The sequence below is a fragment of the Papio anubis genome, chromosome 12 (assembly GCF_008728515.1).
Source record: "Papio anubis isolate 15944 chromosome 12, Panubis1.0, whole genome shotgun sequence".
Lineage (NCBI taxonomy): Eukaryota > Metazoa > Chordata > Mammalia > Primates > Cercopithecidae > Papio > Papio anubis.
Genome location: NC_044987.1, coordinates 66,250,663 through 66,278,346, shown reverse-complemented (window position 1 = coordinate 66,278,346; position 27,684 = coordinate 66,250,663). Strand labels below are relative to the sequence as shown.

The window sequence follows — 27,684 nt, the reverse complement described above, 5'->3', positions numbered from 1 at the left end:
TTGCATCAACATAATTTTTTTTTTTTTTTTTTTGAGACTGATCTCACTCTGTCACCCAGGCTGTAGTGCATTGGCATGATCTGGGCTCACTGCAACCTCTGCGTCCTGGCTTCAAGCAATTCTCTACCTAAGCCTCCTGAGTAGCTGGGATTGTAGGCACCCGCCACCATGCCTGGCTAATTTTTATATTTTTAGTAGAGATGGGGTTTCACCATGTTGGCCAGGCTGGTCTCAAATTCCTGACCTTATGATCTGCCTGCCTTGGCCTCCCAAAGTGCTGAGATTGCAGGCATCAGCCACTGCACTCTAGATTCTTAAGAGGATTCTAGGATCACATAGCTCAGGTAAAGTTCAAAATTATCAACATGTTATATTTATTTGGTTATTATGAGTGTTTTGTAGTGAAAACATCTTTAGCATATCTCATATTCCATTTTACCACAAACCCCAGGAACCCTAATGATTCTGTGTTTGAGTCATCTCTAGTTCAACTCTGATGGGGAGGCTGAAGAACAAACACAGGTCAGTTTAGTTCTGTCTTGTTTGCTTTATCTGGGATTTGGTGTGATAGGACACCTAAGTCTTGCCCTCAACCAGTTCACTTTTGAGGGTAGAGGGTTGGTCGTTGTTAGCATTTTGGAGGAAGGCATTGTATGTCAGTTCTGCATATAAGAGCTGGTTTCCCCTCTTGGTGCCTGGATAGAAAGCTGCACAAAAAGGCTTTATTATATGCTGTTTAAAATTCGGAATTTAGGAGATAATAAAGGGAAAATCAGTTACATTAAGGCCTAGTAAAGAAGGCTGATTACAGAGCCCTTTTCTGATGTTCATCATACTCCAATCCAGACACAAATGAGAGTGGCTTACTTTGCCAAGATGTGATTGATTTCTTTAGTCAAGCTGAGTCTGCCGTCCCCATCTTCTACTGCAGGGCTTAGTGCTCCTCATTCTGCCTCCTTCAGTGTGTTCTCCCTATTGATGTGAGGAAGTCATGGGTATAATTCTCTACAAGGTAATTGAACAGATTATGCATTGGTTATGATTATGAATTGCTGTTGCTCCAAATTTTTACTTAATATTGAATCTGACAAGTCTCACTACTTCGACATGGTTCTTCCTTACATAGGATGCAGGGATTCGGTCTCCTACAGAATGTTCTTAGATATAGTTGATAAGTCAGGTTTTTTTTTGTTTTGTTTTGTTTTGTTTTGTTTTTGAGACGGAGTCTTGCTCTTTTGCCCAGGCTGGCCTGCAGTGGCACGATCTCGGCTCTCTGCAAGCTCCACCTCCTGGTTCACCCATTCTCTTGCCTCAGCCTCCCGAGTAGCTGGGACTACAGGCGCCTGCCACCACGCCTGGCTGATTTTTTGTATTTTTAGTTGAGACGGGGTTTCACCGTGTCAGCCAGGATGCTCTCGATCTCCTGACCTCATGATCCGCCCGCCTTGGCCTCCCAAAGTGCTGGGATTACAGGCGTGAACCACCGCGCCCGGCTGATAAGTGAAGTTTTAAAAGTGATCAATCTGGAGCTGTAAGGCACGCTCTGATTATAATTACTTTTCTTTTTCTTTCTTTTTTTTTTTTTGTTTCAGTTCTCCCACTCTCCTAAAAAGAAGAAATGGCCAAATCCCAGGTAAGTCCTTCCTCCCTCCATGCTGAAATGCCATGTAATTTGTCAGAGGTGGCGCTGGTGCAATTTGAAAGGCAGCATATTGTGATATGTCAAGGTTTATAGTAGAAGAACAATTGACTGGTTACTAGAGACTACAATGGATGTTATTACTTTGGTGAGTGCTTTATCATCTACCTGCATCTTTGCATTTTCAGAAACTTGACTGTGACTAGTTTCTCTGAGTTAATAAGCTGCAGGGCAACTGGCTCATTCTAAACGAATTCTTGAAAAGATCACAAAAGATAGATATACATACCAGATGCATACATGTGGATTTCTTTTTATTTCTTTTGCTTTTATCTTTTTTCAACTTTTATTTTACAGTCAGGGGGTACATGTGCAAGTTTGTTACAAATGTATATTACACGATGCTGAAGTTTGGAGCACAAATTAATCTGTCATCCGGTTAGTGAGTATAGTACCCAAAGGTAGTTTATTTCAACTCTTCCCACTCCTTTCCTCCTACCTCTTGTATTCCCTAGTGTCTATTTTTCCCATTTTTATGATCATGTGTACCCAATATTTAGCTCCGTGTTATAAATGAGAACAAGTGGTATTTGGTTTTCTGTTTCTGTGTTATTTTGCTTAGGTAATGGTTTCTGGCTGTATCATGTTGCTGTGAGAGACATAATATTCTTTTTTATGGCTTCATATTATTCCTTGGTATATATGTACCACATTTTCTTTATATAATCCACCATTGATGGTCACCATGTCTTTGCTATTGTGAATAGTTCTGCTATGAACATATTGGTGCATGTGTCTTTTTGGTAAAATGATTTATTTTCCTTTGTGTATGTACCCAGAAGTTGTATTGCTGGGTCAAATGGTAGTCCGACCCTCAGTTATTTGAGAATTCTCCAAACTGCTCTCCACAGTTGGCTGAACTAGTTTATATCCCCACAAACAATGTATAATTATTCCCTTTTCTCTGCAGGGAAACAGAGAAACAGATGCTGCGTCACCAACATCTGTTATTTTTCTGACTTTTTAACAAAAGTCATTTTTACTGGTGTGAGATGGTATCCCATTGGGGTTTTGATTTGCATTTTTCTGATAATTAGTGATGATGAGCATTTTTTCATATATTTGTTGATTGCTTGTTTATCTTCTTTTGAAAAGTGTCTGTTCATGTCCTTTGCTCATTTTTTAATAGGGTTTTTGTTTGTTAAGTTCCTTACAGATTCTGAGTATTAGACCTTTGTTGGATGCATAGTTTACAAATATTTTCTACCATTCTCTAGATTGTCTGTTTACTCCTTTGATGATCTCTCTTGCTGTGCAGAAACTCTTTAATTTAATTAGGTTCCACTTGTCAATTTTGGGTTTTGTTGCAAGAGGACTTAGCTGTGTTTCCTAGGTTTTCATCTAGGATTTTTGTAGTTTGAGGTTTTATATTTAAGTGTTTAATACATCTTGAGTTAGTTTTGGTTTATGGTGTTAGGTAGGGGTCTAGTTTCATTTTTTTTTTTTTTTTTTTGCGTATGGCTAGCCAGTTATCCCAGCATCATTTATTGAATAGGGAGTTTTTTCACCATTGTTTATTGTTGTTGACTTTGTCAAAGATAAGATGGTTGTGGGTGTGTGGCTTTATTTCTGGATTCTCTATTCTGTTCTATTGGTCTGTGTGTCTGTTTTTATACCAGAATCATGCTATTTTGGTTACTGTAGCATTGTAGTATATAGTTTGAAGTTGGGTAATGTGATGCCTCTGGCTTTGTTCTTTTTTACTTAGGATTGCTTTGGATATTTGAGCTCTTTTTTGGTTCCATTAATTTTAGAATAGTTTTTTCTAATTCTGTGAAAAATTATGTTGAGAGTTTGATAGGAATAGTGTTGAATTGTGAATTGCTTTGGGCAGTATGGCCATTTAAATGATATTGATTCTTCCAATACATGAGCATGGGACATTTTTCTTTTTGTGTCATCTTCGATTTCTTTTAACAGTGTTTTGTAACTCTCCTTGTAGAGATTCTTCACCTCCTTGGCTATCTGTATTCTTAGGTATTTTATTCTTTTTGAGGCTACTGTAAATGGGACTGCATTCTTGATTTGGCTCTCAGCTTAAATGTTATTGGTGTATAGAAATGCTACTGATTTCTGTACATTGATTATGTATCCTGAAACTGCTGAAATTGTTTATAAGCTCTAGGAGCCTTTTTACAGAGTCTTTAGTGTTTTCTAAGTATAGAATCATATCATCAGTGAAGAGAGATAGCTGGACTTATTTTCCTATTTGGATGCATTTCTTTCTTACTTGATCGCTCCAGCTAGGACTTCCAGTACTAAGTTGAATAGGAGTGGTGAGAGTGGCCATCTTTGTCTTTTTCTAGTTATCAAGGGGAATGTTTCTAGATTTTGCCTGTTTAGTATAATGTTGGCTGTGGGTTTGTCATAGATGGCTCTTATTATTTTGAGGTATGTTCCTTAGGTGCCTAGTGTGTTGGGGCTTTTTATCATGAAGGGACATTGGATGTTATCAAAAGCTTTTTATGTAAATATTGAGATTTTTTTCCTTTTATATTTTTGTGATGAATCACATTTATTGACTTGCATATGTTGAATCAACCTTTCATTCCAGGAATAAAGCCTACCTAATCATGGTGAATTATCTTTTTGATATGCTGCTGGATTTGGTTTGTTAGTATTTTGTTGAGAATTTTTGTGTCTATGTTCATCAGGGACATTGGTCTGAAGTTTTCTTTTCTCATTGTGCCTTTGCCAGTTGTGGTCTCAGGGTGATGCTACCTTTAGAGAATGAGTTATGGAGGATCCCCGCTCCTCAATTTTTTGGAATGGTTTCAGTAGGATTGATATTATGTCTTCTTTGTACATCTGGTGGAATTCGGCTGTTAATCCATCTGGACCAGTGCAGTTTTTTGGTTGGTAGGGTTTTTATCACTGATTCAATTTTGGAACGTATTACTGGTCTGTTCTCTTTTTAACTATTTTTTACTTCAATAAGAGAAATGTAAAAGACTGTGAAAACCCAATTTAATCTTACTATCTGGATAAAATGGCTTCTAAAAAGTTAGTTTATGTAATTTTTCCCTCTTTGTGCAGGTAGCAACATACCAATTTATATTTTAGTTTTCACACTATGGAATCATACCATATACAATAAATTTCACCTTCCTTTTTTCCCATAAAAGTAAATCATGGGCAGATTGTCAATAAATTTAGTTTTATCACATATTTCAATATATGCACAATATGACTTAGTCTCTTACTGATAAATATTTGACCTAATTCCATATTGTTATTACAACCAAGGCTGTGGCAAATATCTTCATGCATATATTGAATAAAGGAGGTCATAGACACATTTAAAATGTTAAGGGACAGCCAGGCATGGTGGCTCACACCAGTAATCCCAGCACTTTAGGAGGCTGAGGCGGGTGGATCACCTGAGGTCAGGAGTTCAAGACCAGCCTGGCCAATATGGTGAAATCCCATCTCTACTAAAAACACAAAAAATTAGCTGGGTGTGGTAACGGGTGCCTATAATCCCAGCTACTCAGGAGGCTGAGGCAAGAGAATCACTTGAACCTGGGAGGTGGAAGTTGCAGTTAGCTGAAATGGTGCCGTTACACTCCAGCCTGGGCAACAAGAGTGAAACTCCATCTTAAATAATAATAATAATAATAATGGACATTGTCAAATTATCTTCCTGAAATATTTTACCACTTCATACCACCAAAGATAGAGTTTGAGAGTATATACGTTAATTTTTATATCCTTTTACCAATACTGAGTACTATCACATGTTTTAGGCTTTTAGTCTCATAAGAGAAAAAATGCTGTATTGGTGTTAAACTTTATAATTCTTTAAATATTAGATAAGCCTATCACCTTTATATGTATTTAACATTCATTTGGACATTTTCTGTAGCATTTTGGATTATATCCTTTGCCAGATTTCTACTTGATGCCTTGTCTTTTCCTTATTTTTCCTTATTTTTATCAGCATTTTATGTTAGAGATATTAGCACTTCATTTGCCATATGTAGTGAAATGATTTCTCCCAGTTTAATTTGGTTTTATTCATATTTTCTAATATGTAAAAGCTTTAACAGGTTTAAAACAATGTCTCTGGGTTTGCTATTTCCACTTCATAATATTTTTAAAAAGATATATCTATGTTCTTTTAGTTTTAAAAAATTATTTTAGTTCTCATATTTAAAACTTTGATACATTTGGAATTTATATTCTTATAAAAAGTAAACTAAGATCAGTTTAATTTCATTTTTCAAATGACTGGCTGATTTTGATAGATTACTTAATACCCAGGAACGAAAAGGAAAACTGAAATTATTTGTACACTTAGTTTATTAAACTAAAATGTTTAATAATTCAAACATTGAAAACTAATTTTTCTAGAGCACTGACTTATTAAAACTTTGATTGAAGTATTTTAAACAATTGCAAGTGAATTTAGTATTGTAGAGCCTTCTGAATCACTTCCAAACCATTAAATATCAAACTGGTATTTATAATGATTCCAGAACATTACTATAGTTACACCTAAACCTGTTCTAAAATAACATATGTTTACTTCATTTATTATTTTAATTTTTATGTAATTGTTGTAGCAAAATAAGCTGTATTTTTAATTTTTCTTGGAGTTTTAGTATTATTTTGATTTCTTCCAATGACTGCAGTAATTTTAACAGAGCAAACACAAAAGACATACATACATAGCTTCTGAGATTTGTTATTAACTGATTGATTCTTGACAAAGGAACTTAATGCTTCTTCCAAAATAATATAATCCTGAACCACCGATCATTGGGCTGAACTTCATTTTTAGCATTTAAATTTTTTTTGTGTGTGTGTGCTTGTTGCTTTTTAGTATTAACGATTGACATAATTTTCTAGGTTACATTTCAGGAAGTTGGTTGAAAAACAAAATGAACTTCTAAAAAATACATTTTATATCTGTAAGTCTATCATATTTATAGCTGTCATGTAGGTTTTATTTTCTTGCCCCGCTATCCCCAGTCGTCTCAGCAATATATTTTAAAATTATTTTCTTGGTCAATACTTTATAAGTCATTATATGTCATTATATTTTGACTTAGTCTGTTAATAACATTTAAAAGCAACAAATTTTTATTAGTATTTTATTATAATTAATAGAGCTACCTGTTAGGAGATGAAGAATCAATTTGGCTGAGTTACTTCTCCTCTTTAGGACATTTAAACATGCTACTTAACCTCCTTCTTCTACTTGGGTGTTATGTGGAAATCACAGCACTGATTACTCATTACTGTTCCTAAAATAGTTCCTCCTTTTAATTGGACTATTTGGCTTATTCACAGTATTTGTCTTTCCTGCTTACACAGACAGAAAGAGCAAATACTTATAAACAGATATAAGTAACAGAAGAGACACAATGTCCATATAGATAAACTCTTCTTTTAAAAGCTTAAAAATCAGGTTATTATAAATCTGTGGTTTTTCACAGACTCAGCTTGTTCTAATATACCACAATTGTTATTATTTTATTATTACTGTGTTATGCAATAAGCAAATTGTAAAATTTGCTAGCAGGAGTCCCTTTAGATTTATTCCTTTATCCTTTCAACATTGTCCCTGATATTCTTGGAAACAGTATTGCTACTATGTCACTCAGAGTGCAGTATCATAGAGCTGGACAAAGAAAGGGGGACTGGGGGCTGAGAGACAATAAATTGATAATTGGCACATATATACCTCCTTATGCTGTACTGATCCAAGATTTGGCATTATATGGCAAGGTGTGCTTGTTCCTTTTGGTGGATAAGAGCTTTAAAACAGTATAAAATTTAGGCAATGGGAGACACGGTAATTTTATTACAATAGTGAGCAGAAGTGCTGCTGTTGTTAGGCAGCAACACTATCTTAGCGGTGATAGAGCTGGAAAACATATTTCAATTTTATGAGTTTACATTTCTCATTTTTATTCATCTTATAATTCAACTAATTCCAATTAATGTTTTAAAATTAAGTATTTAGGTGGATTATATTAACCATGTTTCCAGCATTTTATTATGAACATTTTCAAGCATAAAGTTGAAAGAATTTTACAGTAAATACTTTTTTTTTTGGTAGAGATGGAGACTTGCTATGTTGCCCAGGCTAGTCTTGAACTCCTGACCTCAAGTGAGCCTCCTGCATCAGCTTCCCAAAGCACTGGAATAACAGGTGTGAGCCACTACACCTGATCTTCTATTCACCTTCTACCATATTGGATTTATCATATCTGTCCCTCTGTCTATTTTTCTGTTACCCATCAATCCATATTATTTTTCAATCATTTCAAGTGAAACTAGAGACATCAGTATACTGTCTCCTACATATTGCAGCATACATATTAATCAGAGTCCAATATTTGTTTTCAACTTGGCTCCTAAATGTATATTCACTGAGCTTTGTCAAATGCCCTTTTCTAATCAGTCCCCAACACCATCCACCAGAGGTAATCTCTGTTCTGAATGTTTTCCACCATAGATGAATTTTGCCTGTTCAAGAACTTCATGTAAATGAAACCATAGATTATTTTCTCTTCTAAGGCTTCATTTACTCAGCATATTTTTGACATTCATCCATGTTGCATGTGTAGGGGCACATTCCTTTTTATTGCTGAGTATTATTTTTATGAATATATCATAGTAAATTTAGCCACTCTCCTACTGAACACTTGGGTTCACTAATTGAACACTGTTTTACCTATATTAGACATTTCATATAAATGGGAGAAAACATTATTTTTGAATCAGTTGCTGGGTAGTAAATGTTCAGTAATGTTAGTTAGAAAAAAAGAGATATTACACTGATGGAGGTGAAATTCACCAACAGTGAGCTATTGCCTTTTCCCAGATTTGAGTCTCTGATCTTTATGATTTCCTTTTGCTGTGGCTTAGATGTGTCCCTCAAAGTTCATGTTTTGGAAACTTAAAACTCAGTGTAACAGTGTTGTGTATATATATTTCAATTCTGAGTGATTAGGTTGTTAGGGCTCTGCCCTTATGAATGAATTAATGTTATCTTAGGAGTGGGTTTGTTGTCACAAGAGTGTATTCATTATCACAAAATATCACAGACTAGATGGCATAAACAACAGAAATTTATTTTCTCACAATTTTGGAAGCTGAAATTCCAAGATCAAGGTGTCAGCAGGTTTGTTATTTTTTTCTGAGGCCTCCATCTGTCTTCACATGTTCCTTCTCTATTTGCATGCATACCTGGGTCTCTCTGTGGGTCAAAATCTCCTCTTCTTATCAGGATACCAGACAGATTGGATTATGGCCCACTCTAATGGTATCATTTTAACTTAATCATCTCTTTAGAGGCCCAGTCTCCAAATATAATAGTTTCTCCTTATCCACAGGGGATGCATTCCAACACCCCCAGTGGATGCCTGAAACCTCGGAGAATACAGAGCCTTATATACACCAAAATTTTAAAAATCTAATAACCAAGGTATCTGCTAAGTGACTGTCAAGTAGAGTTTATAGTACAGATATGCTGGACAATGGGATCATTCACATCCTGTGCTGGACATGGTGGAACAGAGCAGGAGAGCGAAATTTCATCAGACTACTCAGAATGGCTCAGAATTTAAAACTTATGAATTATTTATTTCTGGAAATTTCCATTTAATATTTTTAGACTATGGTTGACCACACAGAAAGTGAAACCATTGAAAAGGGGAAAATACCTCACATTTGAGGTATTCAGAATTAGGGCTTCAACACATGAATTTTGGAGGACACAATTCAGTCCCTATCAACTTCACACAGAAGAGAAGGTGATACGACCACAAAGACAGAGATTGAAGTGATATAGCCACAAGCCCAGGAATGCCAGCTAGAGAAGGTGAGGAACAGCTTCTCCCCAGACCCTCTAGAAAGAGCACGATGCTGCCAACATCTTGACTTTTTTCTCATTAAAACTGATCTCAGACGTCTGATATCTAGAACTTTAAGAACATAAAGATGTGTTGTTTTAAGCCATTAAGTTTGTGGTAATTTGCTATAGCAGCCACAGGAAGCTGATAGAAGAAACAGAAAACATATACATGTACATTTCTCTCCACAAACAAGATACTGATTTTTCAAGCCAATTGTAATCACTCAGCTGGACCTTGAGGAAGAGTGATGATTAGTGGAGAATAAAATAATCTGTAAGTTACCTCTCCAGGTGAGAACCAAAAAGTATTTGCTAGCCAGAGAGGAACCAATTTCTTCTTAAATGGAATTATTAAATAAAACAACAACAACAAAAACTCCTCTAAGTTTCCTTTGTCTGAGAATAAGACAAAAGTCAGCTAAGTTCCCTCAATACTGCAACATCATTTTCACATATCTTCTGTATACTGATTAGCTCATATGCTCTTCTGAATTCAATGTAGGTGCTTCTTCATCAATTAAACGCTGCCAGTTCTCTGAATTTATTCTCATGTACCTCACCCGGGCCCTTATTTTCATCATAAGATGTTAGCATCCTTGGTCTCTGTTTCAACATTTCATATTTTAAGACATTAATCGGACTTTTTGGAAAATAAATAAATTTTATGATACTCAGGCCACTTTTACATGAGATTTATTTTGTTTTTACTTTTAAGAAATAATTTCTTTTAAGGAGCTCAAACAACTCTATAGGAAAAAAAATCTAATAATCCAGTCAAAAACTCGGCAAATGATTTGAATAAACATTTATCAGAAGATGACACACAAATGGCAAACAGGCATATGAAAAGGTACTCAACATAATTGATCAGAGAAATGCAAATCAAAATTACAATGAGATATCATTTCACCCCAGTTAAAATAGCGTATACACAAAGGACAGGCAATAACATTTGGTGAGAATTTAGAGAAAAGGGAACCCTTGTATACTGTTGATGGGAATGTAAATTAGTACAGCCACTATGGAGAACAGTTTGGAGGTTTCTCAAAAAACTAATAATAGAGCTACCATCTGATCCAGAAATCCTACTGTCGGGTATGTATCCAAAAGAAGGAAATCAGTATATCAAAGAAATATCTGCACTTTCATGCTTGTTGCAGTACTGTTCACAACAACTAAGATTTGGAATCAACATAAGTGTCTATCAACAGAGGAATGGATAAAGAAAATGTGGAACATATACACAATGGAGTACTATTCAATCATAAAAAAGAATGAGATCCAGTCATTTGCATCAATGTGGATAGAACTGGAGATCACTATGTTAATAAGGCACAGAAAGATGAACATCACATGTTCTCACTTACTTGTGAGATCTAAACAATTGAACTCACGGACATAGAGAATAGAAGGATGGTTATCAGAGGCTGGAAAGGGTAGTTGGGCGCAGGGAGGCAGGTGGGGATGGCTAATGGGAACAAAAAAAAATTAATTAAGACCTACTATTGGATAGCACAACAATGGGACTGTAGTCAATAATAACTGTACATTTAAAGATAAGTGTGTAACCAGATGTAACACAAAGGATAAATGCTTGAGGGGATGGATACCCTACTCTCCATGATGTGATTATTTTACATTGCATGCTTGTATCAAAATATCTCATGTACCCCATAAATATACACACCTACTATGTACCCACAAAAATTCCAAATTAAAAGATTTTTAAAAATCCTTTCAATGCTGAGGGCTATTTTATGACATTGGAAATACAGAGTCTGAATTTCTCCACAGATCAGCTCTTTCTAGCCTCTTGAGCTCTACAATTTTATAGTTCACACTACTCTACTAATACTGTCCTGGTAATCATTTTATGGGACAATATAATGGAATTATTTTAGTTTCATCTCTGTCAAAATTTCTTTGGCATTTGCCAGGGAAGATTTCTACTTTCCTTGAAATTCCACCTTCCATTGATTTATATAAGAGTTTTGGAATTTATGAAAGTAAAAGATCTTCCACTCTAATTTAAAATCCATTTATTAAAATCACTCATGAATTTTACTTGCAAAAATCTCTTGCAAGGAGAAAACCTTAGATACATTCCCAATTTAGTAGGAGAGTTTACAGTGTTTATAGTTATTCAATATTGAGTTAAATATAAAAAACAATCTGTGAATTTATAGGAAATAAACTGCTACAATATTGGTCAAAAAAAAAAAGTCTCGTAGGATAAACTTAGTCTAAAGGGGGCTGATGAATTATATGGGCCAAATTTGGCCTGTCACCTGTTTTCGTAAATAAAATCTTATTTTAACATAGTCATACCCATTCATTATGTATTGCTTATGGCTGCTTTTGTAAAAAATTTAGTAGTTTTGACAAAGAGTGACTATATAACCTATAAAGCCTAAATTATTTACTATCTCATTCTTTACAGAAAAAAAGGGGGAGGGGTTACTGATGCCTGATCTATAACTTTAAATTAAGAAATATAATTATCTCAAACATTTAATGTGGTTTCCCAGATTATAGTAGGCAGTCTCAAGGTTCCAGATGAGTAGTCTTGGAAAGACAACTATTAAAACAAATCTCTGAGTAGTACAGGGAAAAAATTTTCCTTTAGTAAACAGACTTGGCAAAAACAACCTTACAGTGACAATATGTAGTTTAAAAATGACTTTAATTTAAAATTTGTTAGCTATTCTGTAAGTACTCTTTAACATTTTCCAGTTTATTCCTAAGACAATGGCTAACCCTGCTTTATGTACTCAAAACACCTGTATCAACATTCTCTTCCCAGCTTGAGTTCTTGCTAAATATTGTTTTGACTTTATGTCTATGGTTTTGATAACAATTTTAACTAAGACTGAATCAGAATGTGTGAACTTATATCATTTCATAGGTTTCTTCCTAACAATTTTCTGTATCTCTAATTCCTATTTCTTGGCTTATCCTCTTAAAGAAAAATCTAATAATTCTCACTTTTCTTCTCTGCTCCTTTCTAAAGATATGCACTCAAAGAACTCAAAGATTTTCATGTTTTTTTTTTTTTTTTTTTTCTTTTTTTTTTTTTCTTTTGAGACGGAGTCTCGCTGTGTCTCCCAGGCTGGAGTGCAGTGGCGTGATCTCGGCTCACTGCAAGCTCCGCCTCCCGGGTTCACGCCATTCTCCCGCCTCAGCCTCCCAAGTAGCTGGGACTACAGGCGCCCGCCACCGTGCCCGGCTAATTTTTTGTATTTTTAGTAGAGACGGGGTTTCACCATGTTAGCCAGGATAGAGATTTTCATGTTTTAATCTATACATTTTATGCTTTCTCTATGATAGGCGTTTATTAGTTAGTATTTATTGAGCATCTACTATATTCCTGGCATTCTGATTGGTGATGGGATACAAAATAGTACAGAAAAATTTATTCCTATCTTCAGGGAGATAGAGGAGAAGGTATTACCAAACTGCAATGAAAAGACTGCAATACAAGCTAGCCCAAAGAGCTAGGTAAATGCAGAGGAGCAACAACTCTGCTACGGAGGAAGAATAATCTCTCATAGAAGGAGATATGATTCACTGTTGACAGATGTGACGGAAAAGATTTAGGATTATTATACTTACACATTTTTTAACATCTGCTATGTTCAGACACTGTGCTAGGCAGTCAGGATTCAGGCAAGAGATGATTCTTTTTAGTTAAGGAGGCAGACTTCTCTAAGAAATACGCTCAAATGTAGTGATCCAAACTTAATCCATTTTTTTTTTTTTTTCATGTGACAGTCCAGGGCTAAAGCTGGCTGAAGGGGTATTTGCTCCACATGACCCTTCAGATTACTCTGGATATCTGCACTCTGTCATCTTCAACACTTGGCTTTCAAGATTGCTCTAGTCATTGTTCTACCAATCACTTGCAAGGGAGAAGAACACGATAGAGTTCCCCCACAGGGCTGTATGGGGCGGCTCTGAAAGCTTCATTTATCATGTTTGGTGCACATTCCATTGTTTAGAACTATCACATGTATACATGTACCTGCAAGGAAGGAAGTCTGGGAATATCTAGTTGTGTGCTCAGGAAGAAGCAGAGCATATGTTGTAGTAGGTACCTGCACACTGACACAAGTGAGATAGAGAGGGTAAATTATTTTAAAAACTTTTCAGGATGGAAAATTTCAAAAACAGGGAGAACAGTATACTGAATGCCCACTTATTCATCACCAAGCTTAAATATTGTCAATAATTTGTTATTCTTGTTTAAATTATCTCGTTTTCATCTGTATTTTCAAGCAAATCTTAAGCACTACTTCATCCGTAAACACTTTAGTGTGTACTGTTAATATACAAGGATTAAAAAATAATCAAAATACATTTTATCACCTAACAAAGTTAATAGCAGTAAATACTGAATATTTTCTAACATTTAGTCCATGTTTAATTTTTCCCAATTGTTACAAGAATATCTTTTTACAGTAGATTTGTTCAGATCAGGATCTAAACAAGGGCAAGACATTGGACTTGGTTAATACGCCTCTTAAGTCGCTTGTCATCTATAAGTTGTTCTCATGCATTTTGTTAAAGAAATTGGATCCTTTTTTTCTGTACAGATTTTTATATTTTTATTTCACTGATTGCATTTTGTAGTGTTATCATCCTGTATTATTCATATTTCCATAGTTTTCTGCACTTATAGATCTAGAAGTTTGAATAGATTGAGTTTTAACAAGAATATGTCATAGGGGTTGATATATATTTCAAAATACCAATGCTGGCCAGGTGTGGTAGCTCACGCTTGTAATCCTAGCACTATGGGAAGCCAAGGCGGGCGGATCACTTGAGGTCATGAGTTTGAGATCAGCCTGGCCAACATGGTGAAACCCCATCTCTACTAAAAATACAAAAAATTAGCCAGGTATGGTGGCAGGTGCTTGTAATCCCAGCTACCCAGGAGGCTGAGGCACAAAAATTGCTTGAGCCCAGGAGGTGGAGATTGCAGTGAACCAAGATTGCACCACTGAACTCCAGCTTGGGCAACAAAGCGAGACTCCATCTCAAACAATAAAAAATAACAGACTACCAATGCTAATATCAGTTATGAAAGATGAGAGCATTATTATGTAGTTTAAAGCTCTTTGCAATTTTTTTCTTAGGATATAATCCATCATGTTTAGTAAGTATACTATATTTTAAATCTTGAGATAATTCTGTGCTTTTACTACCAATATATAGTTGGGTTCATTAGTTTTAACTAATTTTTTTTTTTTTTTTTTTTTTTTTTTTAGCTATTTTCACTTTACTGATGCAATTATGTTTAATTATATAAAACATTTATGTGATTCCAAAGTCAAAATTTAAAATGGAGTACATTCAAGTTATTTGTACACATAGGTTGAAAATTTTCTTGTTTGCTTTTGGAAAAAAAGTATATCTTTTTAGTAGAGCTTTTTCTCTGTGGTGGCAATCATACCTCAGTAATCAGAGATTAAGATAATCAGGAAAAATGTGGGTTTTCTTAATTCTACAATGAGTAGCTCAAATGTATATTTAGAGAAAATTTGATACAGGAAAGTAAACAGAAATTGTAATGACCTTTAAAGTGACAATGTACTTGACATGTTCTTTCACAGTTTACAAGTGTATCTTTGGAAGCAAAGTCACTGTTACTGAGATTCTAATTGTCAATATGAGGGCTCTTTCTTTCTTAAAAGCATAAGGACATGGAATAAATTCACATTTTGGTTTTCATTTAGAAATGGAAACCTGAATAAAATCCAGTGATTCAACACCAAAGTACCCAGTTTATTAGGAAGAATCAGCACATAGCATAATAACGGAAAGATAGGCCAGTGACTAATTCTCATGCAAAGAAATCATAGAATGTAATGAACAATTAGAGAGGCATTTGGAAAACCAGAAGCAGCTTGTTTTATTCAAGCCTTGTTTTATTAAAACATTTACCTAGAAAATAGGGACATGAATATAAGTAATTTTTTTTTGAGATGGGGTCTCACTCTGTTGCCCAGTTCAATGGCATGCTCATGGTTCACTGTAGCCTCAACCTCCTGGGCTCAGGTGATCCTCTCACCTCAGCGTCCCTGGTAGCTGGGATTACAAGCATGTGACACCATGCTTGGCTAACTTTTGTGTTTTTTGTAAAGATGGGATTTTGCCCTTTTGCCCAGGCTGGTCTTGAACTCCTGGGTTCAAGTGATCCACCCACCTTGGCCTCCCAAAGTGCTGGGATTACAGGTGTGAGCCACCTGTGCCCAGGTTTAAATTTGATTTCAAACCTTGTTACATACCAAAGTGCCTGTTCAAAACAAACAAACAAACAAACAAACAAACAAAAAAAGCCCCATATATGTGAGCCACACAGAGAAGTTAAAATGTAATTCAGAGTAATCAGGAGATGAAATGTATAATAAGATAGGACACAGACAGATGGAAAAACATTCCAAGCTCATGGATAGCAAGAACCAATATTGTGAAAATGGCCATATCACCCAAAGTAATTTATAGATTCAATGCTATCCCCATGAAACTACCATTGACTTTCTTCACAGAATTAGAAAAAACTACTTTAAATTTCATATGGAACCACAAAACAGCCCATATAGCCAGGACAATCCCAAGCAAAAAGAACAAAGCTGGAGGCATCAGGCTACCTGACTTCAAACTATACTACAAGGCTACAGTAACCAAAACAGCATGGTACTGGTACCAAAACAGCTATATAGACCAATGGAACAGAACAGAGGCCTCAGAAATATTGCCACACATCTACAATCATCTGATCTTTGACAAACCTGACAAAAGTAATGGGGAAAGGATTCCCTATTAAATAAATGGTGTTGGGAAAAGTGCTTAGCCATTTGCAGAAAACTGAAACTGGACCTCTTCCTTACACCTTATACAAAAATTAACTCAAGATGGATTAAAGACTTAAATGTAAGACCTTAAAACATCAAAACCCTACAAGAAAACCTAGGCAATCCATTCAGGACATAGGTATGGCCAAAGACTTCAGGACTAAAACACCAAAAGCAATGGCAACAAAAGCCAAAATAGACAAATGGGATCTAATTAAACTAAAGAGCTTCTGCACAGCAAAAGAAACTATCATCAGAGTGAACAAGCAACTTACAGAATGGGAGAAAATTTTTGCAATCTATTCATCTGAAAAAGGGCTAATATCCAGAATCTTCAAAGAACTTAAACAAATTCACAAGAAAAAAACAAACAAAAGGATATGAACAGACACCTCTCAAAAGGAGACATTTATGCGGCCAAAAAGCATATGAAAAAAAGCTCACCATCATTGGTCATTAGAGAAATGCGAATCAAAACCACAATGAAATATCATCTCACGCCAGTTAAAATGGCAATCATTAAAAAGTCAGGAAATAACAGATGCTGGAGAGGATGTGGAGAAATAGGAACCCTTTTACACTGTTGGTGGGAGTATAAATTAGTTCAACCATTGTGGAAGACAGTGTGGAGATTCCTCAAGGATCTAGAACCAGAAACACTATTTGACCAGCAATCCCATTACTGGGTACCCAAAGAATTATGAATCATTATACTGTAAAAACACATGTACATGTATGTTTATTGCAGCACTATTCACAATAGCAAAGACTTGGAACCAACCCAAATGCCCATCAATGATAGACTGGATAAAGAAATTGTGGCACATATATACCATGGAATACTACGCAGCTATAAAAAAGGATGAGTTTATGTCCTTTGCAGGGGCATGGACAAAGTTGAAAACCATCATTCTCAGCAAACTAACACGAGAACAGAAACTCAAACACCGCATATTCTCACTCATAAGTAGGAGTTGAACAATGAGAACACATGGACACAGGGAGGGGAACATCACACACCAGGGCCTGTCAGTGGGTAGGGGGCTAGGGGAGGGATAGCATTAACAGAAATACCTAATGCAGATGACGGGTTGATGGATGCAGCAAACCATCATGGCACGTGTATACCTATGTAACAAACCTGCCTGTTCTGCACATGGATCCCAGAACTTAAAGTGTAATAAGTAATAAAAGAAATGTCAATTTCCCATATACTTAAAAAAATAAGCATCCACCTTAAGAAACAAAAAAGTACACCCAAATCAAGCAGAAGGAACAAAATTATAAAAATGAAATTAAAAATAGAAAAATAATCAATGAAAATGATAAACCATTAGCCAGACTAAGAGATAAATGGAGAATACAAGTTACGCTATCAGGAAAGAAGGGACCACAGATCCTATAGATGTTAAAAGGAAAACAAGATAATATTGTGAACAATTCTTTCCATAGAATATTATGCCTATAGAGTCCACAACTTAGATGACATAAACATTGTTTTTTCTTTCCAACTTTTATTTTTTATTTTAGTTTTGGGGAGGATACGTACAGGTTTGTTACATGGGTAAATTGTGTGTCACTGGGGTTTGATGTACAAATCATTTCATCACTCAGATAATAAGCATAGTACCTGATGGGTAGTTTTTCAATCCTCATGCCACCCTCCACCCTCAACTAGGCCCAATGTCTATTGTTCTCTACTTTATGCACATGTGTACTCAATGTTTAGCTCCTACTTAAAAGTGAGAACATGCGGTATTTGGTTTTCTGTTCTTGCATTAATTTGCTTAGGATAACGGCCTCCAGCTCCATCTATGCCGCTGCAAAGGACATGATTTCATTCTTTTCTATGGCTGTGTAATATTTAATGGTATATTCTTGAAACACCAAGTGCTAAGGCTCACTCAAGAAGAAACAAATAACTCTCAATAGCTCTATTTCTCTTAAAAATAGATTTCATAATTTAAAACTTTCCAACGAAGGAAGCTCAGAGCCTAAAGGTTTCACTGGAGAATTCTATCAGATATTTAAGGAAGAAATAATACCAGTTTTACCGAAATTCTTCCAGAAAATAGAAAATAAGGAACAACTTTCCAACTCACCTAATTATACCAGCATTAGTCTAATCCAAACTAGACCAAGACGTACAATTAAAAGACCAGTATCCTCCCTGAAGACAGAACTAAAATACTAAAAAGGAGTCACAGATGACATGATTTTCTATATAAAAAAACTCAATGAGATAACAAAAAACTACTAGAGTGAATTTAGCACCCTTATAGGAAGCTAAGTCAATATGAAATAATTTTGTTTGTATACACTGGAATGAACAAATGGAAATTCAAGTTACAAAAACAGTACTATTTATAATGTACTAAAAATGTTAATTACATGGAAGTATATCTAACAAAATCTTTGTAAGTTCTGTATGCTGAAACCTACAGAAGACTGACAAAAGATATAAAAAACTTTAAGACACACCACGTTTATGTATTGGAAGACACAGTATTTTTAAAATGTGAAATTTCCCAAAATTGATCTTTAGATTTGTCTGTAAATAGCAGTCCTAGAAACATCTTTTATTTAGGTGCCTTTAAACATTGTTTGAACAGAGTGAGCATATTTGCACACTAAAAACATGTTTCTCAAATTGATGCCCATGTAGCACTTTGGAAACATCTTTTATACATGTGTTTAAAAACAAGTTTTACATCATTGCATAGTAGTGAATACATCCAATCACTGAAATAACACCATTCTCAACCTGGTACACAAGTGGCACTCTCAGAAACACTTTTACATGTGTGACTTTAAACTCTGTATATTATGTATTACAGTGTTCAATATACCTTTACTGAAATAACACTGTTCTCAGTTTGGTGTGGAAGTTTCACTCAGATATTTCTTCTGTATCTTTGTCTTTCAACACTGTTTACTCACATTAATGTGGTGGCCACATCTCAGTTCACCACAAATGATGCATGTGAAGATCCATGTATAAAAGATGATGTAGGAGTTCTACTTGTACAGCTTGAGTAGTAGTATTTCAACAAATGGATGTATTCACTATGATGTAATGCATGTAAAACTTTGTTTAAATACAAATGTATAAAAGAGTCTTCTTAGAATGTTACTTGGGCACTCATTTGAGAATGTTATTTCAGTGAGTGATTACATTCAACACACACTAATGTATGTAAAACAGTGTTAAAAGACACATATACAAAAGATGATCTTTAGATTTAATACAAGCCCAATAAAAACTCATCTTGATTATTCTGTAAAAATAAGCTAAGTTTAAAAATTTATATGGAACTGCAAAGGAACAAGAAAGCCAAAGACATTAAAAAAAAAAAAAGAACTAAGAAGACTTACATGATCTGATTTCAAGGCTAAATATTCATTAATGAAGAGACTAATGTATTACTGAAAGGATAGGCACAAAGATCAGTGAAAGAAAACAGACTCCAGGAATGGACTGACATAGCAGTTCATTGACTTTTGACACATGTTCAAAGGTAATTCAATCTATAGTCTTCTACAAATAGTACTGAAACTGCTGGATATCCATAAGCAAATAAAGGTTGGCCCATACCTCACATAATATACAAATGTTAACTAAGAATGGATCATAAACCTCAATGTAAAACCTAAAACTCTAAAACTTCTAGAAGAAAATTGGAGAAATATTTTAGGTATGACAGTGAAAACACAATCAATGAGAGAAACAACTGATAAAATTAACTTCATTAACATTATAAACTTCTTTTTGAAAGACACTGTTTAAAATGAAAGGACAAGCCATAGACTGTGCAAAAAATGTTTACACAAAATACATATCCAATAAAGGACTTCCATCTAGAATATATAAAAAACTGTCAAAACTTAAGAAAACAACTAGATTTAAAAATAGCCAAAAGATTTAAGAAGACATTTCATCAAAAATATATGTATAACAAGCCCATGAAAATATAATATAATCATTCAGAAAATGCAAATTGAAGCGATACTGAGGTACTATTACATACTTATTACAATTGCTAACATAGTGGTATGGTAAATGTTTAGCTAGGTCTCCAAAAAACATTAAAAAAAAAAAAAAACCCTGATTAATAGCATTTGTCAGTTTCTGTGGTGTAAATCTTGGTTGATTCCAAGCTATAACATAATTTCACTTAGCTCACAAAATTCCTGATAATTTAACAGTTACTTTTTGTGAGCCAATGTGAACTTACTCTAGTACACCATAGCTAAAGCAAAGCAAAACTGGGAATATCCAATGTTAGTAAGTGGAACGTCAGGTACTCTCATCCATTATGGTCAGAATGCCAAGTGATACAGCCATTTTGTGAAATAGTTTGACAGTTTCTTATGAAGATAAACATACACTTACCACAGGACCCAACAATCTCACACCTAGGTATATACCAAGAGAAATGAAAACATATCTTAACACAAACTCTTAAAAATATTTGTGATTTTTTAATACTTAACTCCAACAATCCAAATGTCTCTCAACTGGTGAATGAATAACTGAGTTATTCCTGTGTATGAATAAATAACAAAATTAAAAATAACACATATATGAATAACTCAGATGGTTCATATATTGAGAATATATGTAACCACATTTTAATAGTAATTATATTTTATTGCTACTTAGCAATAAATAAGATGCAATAACAATGTCTGAATCTCAATTAGGTAGGCTAAGTGAAAGATGCCAGACTAAGAAACCTGTATACCATATGAATCCACCTATATCACATTCTGAAAAAGGCAAAATTATATACAGAGAGGCCAGATCAGTGGTCATGAAGGCTGGGGTTGAGGGAACAGCTTGACTATAAAAGAACAGGAGAGAATTTTCTGTAGTGGTAGAACTGTTCTATATATGGATTATGGTGGTAGTTACATGACTATATGATTAAGTCAATTGAATTCACTAATTAAATGTATGCTAAGACTCTTTAAATTAGACCATGCCCAGGAAAGGTGGATGAGTAGACTAGAAATACTGGGCACTAAGAAAATGGGTAGAACTGTTAATTTGCTTGAGAAGGGCATCAACAATTGATAGTTTCTGAATATATTATTTCTCTCTGAAGAGAAACTTAGAATACAAGGGCCTTTCAGAAACAAGGGCTTATGACATACAATATGACACAGGAAAAATATAGGTGATAGCTGATGCAAGGCCAATTTTAGAAACATTATGTAAACTTACAATCAGCATCATTGGTAAGATTAGGCCCAGATGTCAAGCTTAGATCAGAGGTTTGCAAACTTCCATCAGAATTAGAGGGCTTGTTACAAGAAAAATTACTGTCCATTTTCCAGAATTTCTGCCTGATTAGGTCTGTGGTGGGGCCCAAGAACTAGTATTTCTAACAAATCCTAAGATATGTTGATGCTGCTGGTCTGGGGACCACCCTGTAAGAACCACTTACACTACAAGGTGAAGACACCAAGCATTACCAAGTGAGATGGCCAAACTTAAAAAATACACTTCCACTTGCTTTAGATAACATAATAGGGTACAGAAACCAGCCCAAGAAGGAGTTGGACTTCCAAGGATGTGACTTATAGATATATATGGCAGGGCTGAGGTTCACAATAAGTCCCTTATCAGATCAATCTGGATCCCATACCAGATATCCTCTATTTTCCCTTCTAGATCCACTCTCCACTTTTCTCCACTCTGGGAGGCCAGCCTAAATGGGTGACATCAACGGGCTCTTTAACTCCATGGCTATAGCCAGTGGGAGTCCCTGGCAGGAGACAGGAGGGTTGATTTTGACTGTTGCTTTCCTAGACCTCAGGTTGCAGCTCTTACCAAAGGGCCCTCTTTGTATGACTCCTAGCTTCTGGTGATGACTCCTTTGTCTTGCCTTTTTAGGCCTGAGGATAAAAACAAAAAAACCCTGATTACTAGCTTTTGGGTATTTTCCTATTTCTTGTGGTTTCCCTAAACTTTGCCCACACCTTTAAAAATAGTCCCATAATATTAAACTATTCTTATTCTAAAATTGAGAATGACATCTGTTTCCTGCTGACCCAGAGGAAAATGAAGACTGGGACCAAAGCAGCTCTACAAAATAGATCCTCTAAGCGGGATTCAGCATTAGGCTGCAGAAAAGCACATGGATAATCAGAGTGTCGATCCATGGCAATCTACAGCAATGACACCTGGATTACAACTCTCTAAAAATGAAATAGCTGGACAGCCTAGTAAGGTGCTTATGATGTATTTAAGTAGAAGAAAGAGAGTCTGGGTGAAGCACTTGCTTTACCCCTATTATCCTCATCTTTGGCCTCACCTCTAGGTGATTGTTGATGCTGCTCAGTGTGAATCTGGTGGTTCTTGACTCATACTTGTTTTTTGCTTGATCGGGCCGACTTCTGCAGCTCCTTCCTTCCTTTTTGTAGGCCGGATGCTGGTCTTTTCTTCAACTCCCATCGCTCTTCCTTTGTACAGACTGTACATTCTTTGTCACTCTCTGGAGCTCATGCGGTCTTGTGATTTTTTGAATCCTAACTTGTGCTGTTCCCTCCTGTAACTTGACTTTTTAAACACTCTCAATATATATTGTCAAGTTGGCCCTCCAGAAAGTAATTATTTGCATTCCCATAGTGGCATGTGAGTTACATTTCTTGAGAGTCCCACTAAAATTGAGTATCATTGTTCCTTTTATATGTTGTCTATCAGCCCAATATGTGATCTTTAAGTATTTTAGTATTAGTGAAAATAGAAAATTTCCCTTGTTTATTGGTTGAGACTGGCATTTAACTTTTTAGACCAGTTTTCCACAGCATGGTCAAATTTTCAAAAAATATATCAACGTATATCATATATATTCATATATGTATACATCTGTATATGATATATATGTAAATATTGAATGTTTCCACTCTAATTTGAAGTGACAGTTTATTATATGCTAAATTCTTATAAACACCTAGGTCTAATTATAAACAATTGTCTCACACGTCAATAGACTAGTATCACACTATGTTACTAGTAATGTTCTCATTACCTTGCTTTTAAAAAAATGGTCACAACTATTTTCTTACTTCTACAAAGTAAACTATATAATCATTTTGTGAAATAAATCCTCCCCATTGAATATCTGATTAGAATTTTTCATTTGTCGTTTAATGTGTAGAGACTCAAAATCTCGATAGCAGTCTTCCCATCCAGACATAGGTTTCCACTTATTCAAGATTATTTTTGAGAAAAGTTGGTATATTTACCTTATCTAAATTCATGTATTAAATCTACAGTTTTTCAATGAATTTTATTAGGTTGTCATGATGGTCAACCATATCAGCAGCAAATGATTTTCTCCTCCTTTTGAGTTTTGTCTTGTTACTTCAATTAGCATTTTCAGAGTACTAAATGTGTAGTTAACAATTTTATCTATTACCTTTAGGCTGAAGCTGAAACTTCCAAAGGGGCTTACAAGACCTCTCATGATGTGCCCCTTGAGTCTCTCTGTAGCTTTACCTCTATGTGAAATGAAAGCTGCATTCTTTCCCAATGCTGTATTCTAGTAAGTGAACTTTGTTTCCTGAACATGCCATGCCCTCATCCCTTTATAGCTTTGTGCCCCTTGTTTTTCCTTTATCATCTCTCCTAACATTTCCACACTTGCTAGACACAACCTGGTTAATCTACACTCTTCATGTTTCAGCTTAGATATCTACCTTTGATGGTATACAGTAAAACTCAAATATGTGATGATTAATATTGAGTGCCAACTTGATTATTGTTCCCGAGTGTGTCTGTGAGGGTGTTGCCAAAGGAGATTAACATTTGAGTCAGTGGACTGGGAAAGGCAGACGGACCCTCAGTCTGGGTGGACACAATCTAATCAGCTGCTAGTGTGGCAAGAATAAAAGGCAGGAGAAATTGGAATGACTAGACTGGCTTAGTCTTCCGGCCTACAACTTTTTCCTGCTGTTCTGGATGCTTCCCACCCTCAAACATCAGACTCCAAGTTCTTCAGCTTTGGGACTCTTGGACCTTCAACCACAGACTGAAGGCTGCACTGTCGGCTTCTCTACTTTTGAGGTTTTGGGACTTGGACTCTATGTAAAATTGGGACTTGGCTTTCTTGCTCCTCAGCTTGCAGAGAGCCTATTGTGGGACCTCACTTTGTGATTGTGTAAATCAATACTCCTTAATAAACTCCCCTTTATATATACATCTATCCTATTGGTTCTGTCCTTCTAGAGAACTCTAATACAATGTACTAAATAAATAGGCTTGTGGAACAGGCTGTGAGAAGATGTTAATTGGCTATAAATGCTCTGCAGGAGCTTTAAATGTACTCCAAAAATTATTTGAAACTATGTGATGTTAAACTTAGTGAATATAGTAAACACTTTTTAAAGAAAGCTTGGAGATTTAAGAGAAAAAAATAAGTATTTTATTTAGGCTCAAATAGCTAGTTGTTCAAAGAATATAAAGAATGAAAATAGTACTTCTATCTTTCAACCATCCAAAAGAAAATCACAGCTTATTTTCAAAACTGAAATATTGGACTTGGAATACCTAAAGTTAAAAAATCAGAATCCATTAATATAAGTACTTTGATGAATGAACTATACCTCAAGAATTTTTTACATTCAGAGTGCTTTTCTCTTGTTAGGCTTCTCTACAAGTTACCTCTTGTTTATACGAATTTCTGTATCAATTACTTATGTAGGGCTTTGTCCTAATAAAACTTGTGTTACAATATAAAGGATGAACAAACATAGATTTTTGACATTATTTAACTAATCATAGGAGTTCACTCCAGTATACCTTTTCTGCCTTTGAATAAAGTATGAACTTTCACAAAAAGCTACCATCATCATTAATTGGGAATGTCTCCAGTGTGAATTTTTTGGGGCAGATTAAGTCATACTTCTTGGCTCAAGAACCAGATGGGATCCTGAGGTAGTTTACAGAAGGCAGAGTTCTGGTGTACAGAGTATTAGGAGACTTTAGTAACCTCATAATGTCTGGTATAAATGATATACCTAAGGCTATGGATGTCTCTCCAGCCTAGGTTCCCAAAGGTACAGTAAGTCTGCACTGAACATCATTAATAGGTTCTTAGGAACTGCAACTTTAAGTGAAATGATGTATAACAAAACCGACTTTACCGTAGACTAATGGATACAAACAAGAGTTAAGTTCCTATGGCAAATGTCTCGTCACAACATCATCAAACTTCTAAAGACCCCAAATATTTCCAATATTAGACATTAAAATAAATCTGAGCTATATACACATTTAAGAAGGATTAATAAAAACAGGTAAGATAATTATTTACCCTGTTATTCCAGTACAGGGCCATGGGTAGACAGAGAGCATCCTAGCAGCTCAGGGCAATGGTGGGAACCAACCCTGATTAGTAGCCACTCCACTGCAGGGCACACTCCCTTACAAACTCAGACTGAGATAACTTAGATATGTCAGTTAACCTAATGTATACATCTTTGGGGTTTGAAACTGGAGCACCTGGAGACACGGGGAGAGTGTGCGAACTCCACACAGTGTCCCTGGCTGGGAATCGATATTTTTCTCATCAACATCATAACAATTATAACATTATAACAAAACAAAAACATTTTTCAAGGACCTGCTGTACTTTAAACAAATGCAGATTTTAACAATACATATAGATTAACAGCAATACATACTTCTCCCATTGCAACTGATAACCCTATCCCAACTCTAGTCTCCATTCAGTAGCAAGACAGCAAAGAGTATTGTCAGGAATGGAGTAAATGGCTGTTACTGTTGTCTTAGCCATTAATTCAGAGATTTCTGTCCTTAGAAGTGTTCTCTTATATTTTCATGAGCTCCTGATTTCTTGTGACCTTCTTATAAGGGCTGAATTTTGTTAAATATCAACTCCAAGAGTATTGTTTGGTTTTGCCTAATGTTTACTTCATCAATAAATCAAGTGGATATTAGTATGCTATAGACCTATTTATGAACTAGGGAGAGGTAAGGGTAATGGATATCAAAATAATGATACACAAACACTTGTACGGTGATACCATGTTTAACTCCAAAGCCTTATGGCTTCATCTGAAAACCAGGAAAATTCCTTCAAACAGATTTCTATCCAATAATATTTCTATCCAATATTAATTCTGTGATATCATTTAAAGAATAATCTGACAAATGTTTTCCTACATTATATTCATGAGATTTTATCCAGCATAAATTCATGATGTTGAATGAGTTCTACATTCTGACTGAAGGTAATTAATCTTTCATTTTTTTCTTTTTTCAGGACTTAACTCGAGTATGCAGTTTTTGATGTTTAACAAGGTTTGAACTCCTGTTGAAGGCTTTATTACATTCCTTACATTTGAATGGTTTCTCTCCTGTATGAATCATTTGGTGTCGAATAAGAGAGGAGCTCCGGTTGAAGGATTTTCCACAGTTAACACATTCATAGAAATTATTTCCAAAACGGAGTGTTGGATTATTACTGTCTTCACTTTCACTGAAGGCCTTTCCACATTTATTGCTTGTGCAGGCCTTTGCTTCAGCATGAAGTTTTTGATGCTTAGTAAGGTTTGTACGTCGGTTGAAGAATCTCCCACATTCACCGCATTTATAGGGTTTCTCTCCTGTGTGAATGATCTGATGTCGAATAAGGGATGAACTTCGGCAGAAGGCTTTCCCACATTGATAACATTCATAGGAATTCATTGTAGTATGACTTTTTTGGTGCTGAATATCTGTACTTAGACTCCAGTCATTCCCATATTCATATTCTAAATGGTGCTTACCTACTGTGTCTAAATTAAATTTGAAGTGAGTTTTAAACTTGTCACATTTTGGAGACCCCTTTCTTGAAGAAATTCCCTGTTGTATAGCACAAATTGAGCTAACAGAATTAATATCAAAGCTTTCCTTATTTTCACTACACTCAAAATCTTCCTCCTCAGTGTAGGTTGTCTCAGGAATGAAAGCCTCTTGTGGCAAATTTATGTCCCATTTTTTCTGGTTCCTATGTAACCAATTCTCACCTTTCCAGACATCTGAAGAAGGGTGTCCACTTCCAGTAAACCTTGTTATCATCACTCCATGGGATGATTCTTCTCCAGAAATACTCTGCATGTCTAAAGAGAAATAAAAAATGCCATGAACTAGAAAGGAAACTGCTTCATTAGGAAATGGAGGCTGAGCTGTATAAGGTACATGTATATATCACGGGTCTTAAACACAGAATGGAAATGTGTGGCAAGGTTAG

At 35.3% G+C, this 27,684-nt stretch overlaps 1 protein-coding gene and 1 long non-coding RNA gene across 15 annotated transcripts in view; one reads left to right on the top strand and one right to left on the bottom strand.

Moving 5' to 3' along the window:
- Positions 1-213: 213 nt before the first annotated feature.
- LOC110741227 lies at positions 214-26,820 on the top strand. The gene is made up of 4 exons (XR_002517098.2): positions 214-522; positions 1,593-1,633; positions 23,854-23,973; positions 26,716-26,820. It is a non-coding gene; the product is annotated as an uncharacterized LOC110741227 (long non-coding RNA).
- Positions 701-27,684, bottom strand: part of ZNF215 (zinc finger protein 215) — a 50,996-nt gene continuing 24,012 nt past the window's right edge. For 11 of the 14 annotated variants that reach the window (XM_009186695.4, XM_017948679.3, XM_009186693.4 and 8 more), the window contains one exon: positions 24,830-27,553. In XM_009186695.4, coding sequence (XP_009184959.1) covers positions 26,712-27,553 — 842 coding nt within the window. In that variant the 3' untranslated portion in view covers positions 24,830-26,711. Of the gene's footprint in view, positions 973-17,682; positions 22,322-24,829; positions 27,554-27,684 lie in introns of those variants that run through there. The other 3 variants (XM_017948681.3, XM_031653274.1, XM_017948680.3) reach the window with 3 other exon arrangements.